We start from the raw sequence: 5156 nt of genomic DNA, 5'->3' as shown, positions 1-5156 counted from the left end.
CCTCCCATAATCAGTCACATGAGAGCCCTGTCTAATCCACAAAACACCGCGCATATTAAAATTATTTATTAAATGCATTTTTTACTACGGATTTTATTTTAAATGCATGCATACATATATACATATATATATATATATATATATATATATATATATATATATAAAATCAAATTTTTAAAACAGTATATACTGGTAAAACACTTTGCTTTGCACTATTTATTTATTTATTTATTTGGCGTAGGAGTTCGCCACAATTATACTTTGTCCTTAAAACTATCATAATTACGTGGCAGCACTGTTTAATTCTTACCTGAGCTTGTTTTTGTCTTGACTCTTGGCAGAAACCTGACATGTGAAGGGAGTCATTTAATTAGGTTAGCATGTTTGTGCTTGACTAATTGGAAGGTTATGTATGTATTAATGTGATTTAAAGAGAATTTGGCATTTATTTGAATCCCTAAAAACATATGTTTTCATTACTTATTTCAAAGGGTTGAAGAGGTTTAGTATGCACGAATCTGTTGATAGGGGCACCTGTGGGATTCAGAGGTAGGTAATTAATTGCCTTAAGTAGCTGAATGACTCTTTCCTGACCAATTAGACTGAATTTAGGCTTACGCTTCCCTGAGGCCCTACACAGGATAAGTGGTTTGGAAAATGGAGTTTATAGTAGGGTGACCAGACGTCCCCGTTTTCCGGGGACAGTCCTGGTTGGTGTTCTGTCCCCGACTGGAGCTGTCCCCGGAAATGTCCCCGTTTTATAGCTCGTTCAAAACAACCCGCAAATACACTGCAAAAAAAAAAGCCTGACCAGCATACAGCAGCCTGCTGGTTGTCGGAGCAATTGTGTAGTGATTATGTTCACCAACAGAGGGGGCTGTGCAGAAACACTTGGTCGCGCGCGCGCCGCTACTTCAAGAAGAACGCCTGGATCTGGACCAGAGCAGAGCGCCACATATAAAAATAAACATAACGGTTTCAAGGTAGTAACATACTAACTATTCATGTTGATTTAAAGTAATACTGTTTGTATGTTTTATAACAGGGACTCAACAGGGTGCGAGATTGTTTTGCACAATTTTTGTGTCCAGTCACAGCAATTTCCACACACACGTCTTAACTATATCACGTGTTGAAGGTACACTCCGATATGAATGAACAAAAAATAAAATAAAATGAACAATACACGTGCAATTTACTTTGTGCTTAAAATTAGTCTAAAATGCTAAATAATAGTTAAAAATAGTTAAAAGTTAAAACAGTAATCATTTTTGTTTACAGTAAAAACAGCTTGTGAAAATTAAAATATTGAATTCAATAATGTTAAAAATATTTGTTAAATGCCGTTTTATTTATCTTTTTTTTTATATTTATGTTGTTTTTATTTTTGTAATGTAATGTGCTTTTGTAAAGTCATACTTCTGTCATAACAGGCATATTATTTTGAACTGCTTTTACAATGGTTACTATTAATAGTGTAATAGTTTTTTAGTGAATTGTATTATAACCAGAGCAAAAATCATAATAACTAAATCATAATAATTATTAATGTAATAATATAAGGAACCCACAACAATTAAAAACAAAAACATTCAAAAAATGTATTGTCCCTGTTTTTTAATAAATAGATAATAACAAATTAGATTTTGGTGATATTTTGACCACTCAAATAGGAAATGTCCCCGGTTTTCATTTCAGAAATCTGGTCACCTTACTTTATAGTTCCATTCTAGTTAATGCTAGAAAGTTCACTACGTTGGTTACAAGAATGAAATCAGGCACAAAATTAATGTATGTTATCAAAAAGCCCTTGAAAAGATTTCTTTCTTAGATAGTAAACTGCAAACACTCCAGCAAGCTTTACACTCAGAATGCATCCAAAAGCGTAGCAATCATTTTCACAACTATATGTTTTTACATTTTCTTAGAAAAAAAAGTGAGCAGTAGCTAGGCTAATTGTCTGTGCAAAACTTGCCGCCACAATGCAGGAGTGTTGTAGGTGTTTTCTTGAGGTTTAGGCTACATGTAATACCAGTGCCAGAATATGAGTAATAGTGAAAATTGACTATAGCAGTACAACACTGGCGTGCAATAAGTGTCAGATGTTATGAATATATAACCTTTATACGGTATAAAATTTTCAGATTTATATATTTAGCATTCATATGTATAATTAATCATAATTTGAATTGTGTGACCTCTGGAGAAAAAAAAACATCCCCTAGGTAGCCTAATTTTTTCAATCAAAACGCAGTAACCTATAGCTTCTGGGTCAGAGGCAACAACAGTTATTTATCACAGCCTTTTTGCATCCTCTTCAGGAGACGGAGACAGCAGTTCTCAGGCAGTGTTAAATAAACTGGTTAAATAAACAACCTAATTTGCTGGGTAAAATTAGCCCAACATGTGCTCCATCCTATATTACATACCAAATATATTTGGTAAATGTTAAAGTATTAAATAAGTATGGGAATTATGTAGTGACCAAAGTGAGTTTTCCTTTATTATCTGCTCTTACTCTTTAATTTAAAAAAGAACTAGAATTTTTTTATTTAATTTTTTAGAGATTTTAATTCATGCATAGACACAGTTTATATTTGTTTACTTTTATATATTCATATTTGTCAACAAATGTTTGTTGTATAAATGCAGCCTACTTGCAAAAACAAAAGTTACTTAATGAAGTGGAGGTTTTAAATAGGTTTCTATAACCAAGCCAGTTGCTGGGAAAAAAAGAAAGGTGCAAAAGTTTTGGTCAGCCAGGTGCTAAAAACAAAACAAAAAAAAAACCACTTGCTGCTTACAAGAATAATGATCCGCTCAACAATAATTAAAATGTAAGAGTAGTGCGTAAGTCTGTAAATCTTAAAACTATGCCAAGTATACTGTATAAATCTGATTGAATTGCAGGATAGTGGGGGATGTGCTTGTTCTGTAAAGGAAATGTGTGGGTTTCATTGTTTTTGTAAAGAATTCAAATAAGGTGAGTTTGAGTCCTTGAGGTAATTTTAAAGAGGCGTGCCTTGACATCTGAGCGCAAATCATGGGTCGGTTGTTCAGATTGGTTTCATTACCCAGACTGGACGAGGACACACACTTCTGAGACAATTTTATGTTCATCTGCATCAGGACAAACATGGATCTAATAACAAATAAAGTCACTCTTGATCTGAGTTTTTCTGTGAGTATAACTCTCAATGCATTTTTAGGAAGTTATGGTTACAGAATTCCTGTAGTTGTCACTGATTTAATTTGCATCCTGTGGAAACAAGCTCTATTAATTAGAAAAATATACAATATGAATTGTACATTTTGAGAAAGAAGTCTTTAAGAACAAAATGATCAATTTGTTATTATTATTATCATTAATGGTTTTATTAATACAAAATTATCACAGTCCACAATATCTTTAAATGTTTTCCTGTGAATCATTTTGTCTTAATTACTTTTTGCTACTATTACTATTTATTATTATTATTAATTGTATTATTAATTTTTTTTAAAAAATGAAAAAAGGAAGTGAGACGCTTCCTTTAAACAGCTTCCTGTAAACGCCACAGGTGGATATAAAACTGCTTACTATATGCTACTATTTTTTTTTATTGTTAAATAAAAATAAACAAGGAAAAAATAATAAATTGCAAATGATTAAGCATAAAGATTTAAGGATTCAAATTATATAAAAAAAAAATCATTTAGACTGATCTTTATTGTTGGTTGCAATCTGCAAATAAATAGTTTTTTGACATTACTGAAATGTGTATTTTCAGATACCGGGCGACTATTTAAGTGAATATGAAAATGTGACAGAACATCCTGATGGAGTGCAGTACATCTGTGAGAACGAAAAGAACCCACTGCATCTGTTTCACACTGTATTCCAACCCCTTGTATATGGTGTGGTGTTTCTCCTGGGCTTAACAGGAAATGGTCTCCTCTTGACAGTCCTGCTAAAACGGCGGAGCAACCTGCGCATCACAGAGATCTATCTGCTACATCTGGCACTGGCTGACCTGCTCCTCCTCTTCACTTTTCCATTCGCAGTTACTCAAGGAGCAGCCGGGTGGCTTTTTGGAACCTTTCTGTGCAAGCTATTGGGCCTTATTAATCGCCTAAATCTGATGTGTGGGAGTTTGCTTTTGGCGTGCATCGGCTTCGATCGCTACCTCGCCATTGTGCACGCCATCCCCAGTGTCCAGGCCCGTCGGCCTAGGACGGTTCACCTCACTTGTGGACTGCTCTGGCTCATCTGCCTATCTGTGACCATTCCCAACACGGTGTTCCTGTCCGTGGAGAAAGAGGTGAGCGACCCGACCAGGTTGTCTTGTGATTACCACAACTATGGCATCCATGCAAGCAACTGGTTGTTGACCAGCCGCTTTCTCACACACCTGCTGTGCTTCTTCCTGCCTCTGGTGATCATGGGGTACTGCTACACTTCTATAATCATCACTCTTTGCCAAAGCCAGAGAAGTCTGGAGAAACAGGGAGCAATTCGGTTGGCCCTACTGGTTACACTGGTTTTCTGCCTGTGCTGGCTACCGTATAACATCACCGTTTTCATGCATACCCTGGTAGTGTTGGGTGTTATGCCTGAGCAGGACTGCCATGCTCATGACACACTGAATCGGGCACTGCTAGTGACAGAAAGCATTGGCTTTTCCCATTGTTGTCTGAATCCAATCCTGTACGCCTTCATAGGGGTCCGTTTCCGAAGAGACCTCCTGCAGTTGCTAGCAAAAACAAAGTGTCTGCGTGCATGCCTGTCAGGTCTGCAAAGAAAAAGTCTTAACAGGATGTCGATCACAGAAGCCATTACTACCACAACAAGCAGCCAATACATATAAAAGCATCTGAATGTTTTTGTACATATTGTTTTTCCTTTCTAAATTGGCAGCTATGAGATTTACAGATTTACCTGCGCACTGAGCCAATCACTGCAAACATGACTGAAAGCACATATGTGAGTGTATTAAATCATATAAATCCGGACGATCTGTTAGTGAGAGATTGAATTTCATTAATAAGCAAAACTGAGCATCATATCTAACCTGCTGTAATGCTTTGCATTGTTTTGAATGGATTATTATTAAATATGAGATAATGAATTGTTGTGTAACAAATAACTGGAAATAAAAGGGTGATATAACGGTGTC

General features: G+C 35.6%; 1 protein-coding gene across 2 annotated transcripts; it reads left to right on the top strand.

The window, feature by feature from the left end:
* Nucleotides 1-702: 702 nt before the first annotated feature.
* LOC127500233 (C-X-C chemokine receptor type 5) lies at nt 703-5149 on the top strand. 2 transcript variants are annotated; one of them, XM_051871226.1, is made up of 2 exons: nt 703-983; nt 3771-5149. In XM_051871226.1, exons 1-2 carry the CDS (start codon nt 858-860, stop codon nt 4845-4847), a joined length of 1203 nt encoding a protein of 400 aa, XP_051727186.1. In that variant the 5' UTR covers nt 703-857; the 3' UTR covers nt 4848-5149. The 2 variants fall into 2 exon arrangements, with proteins under 2 accessions (XP_051727186.1, XP_051727188.1); XM_051871228.1 differs by lacking the exon at nt 703-983 and adding an exon at nt 3006-3181.
* The last annotated feature ends 7 nt before the right edge of the window (nt 5150-5156 follow it).

This window comes from Ctenopharyngodon idella, chromosome 18, assembly GCF_019924925.1.
Source record: "Ctenopharyngodon idella isolate HZGC_01 chromosome 18, HZGC01, whole genome shotgun sequence".
Lineage (NCBI taxonomy): Eukaryota > Metazoa > Chordata > Actinopteri > Cypriniformes > Xenocyprididae > Ctenopharyngodon > Ctenopharyngodon idella.
The sequence above is the reverse complement of the archived record's forward strand: the minus strand, read 5'-3'. Positions and strand labels throughout refer to the sequence as shown.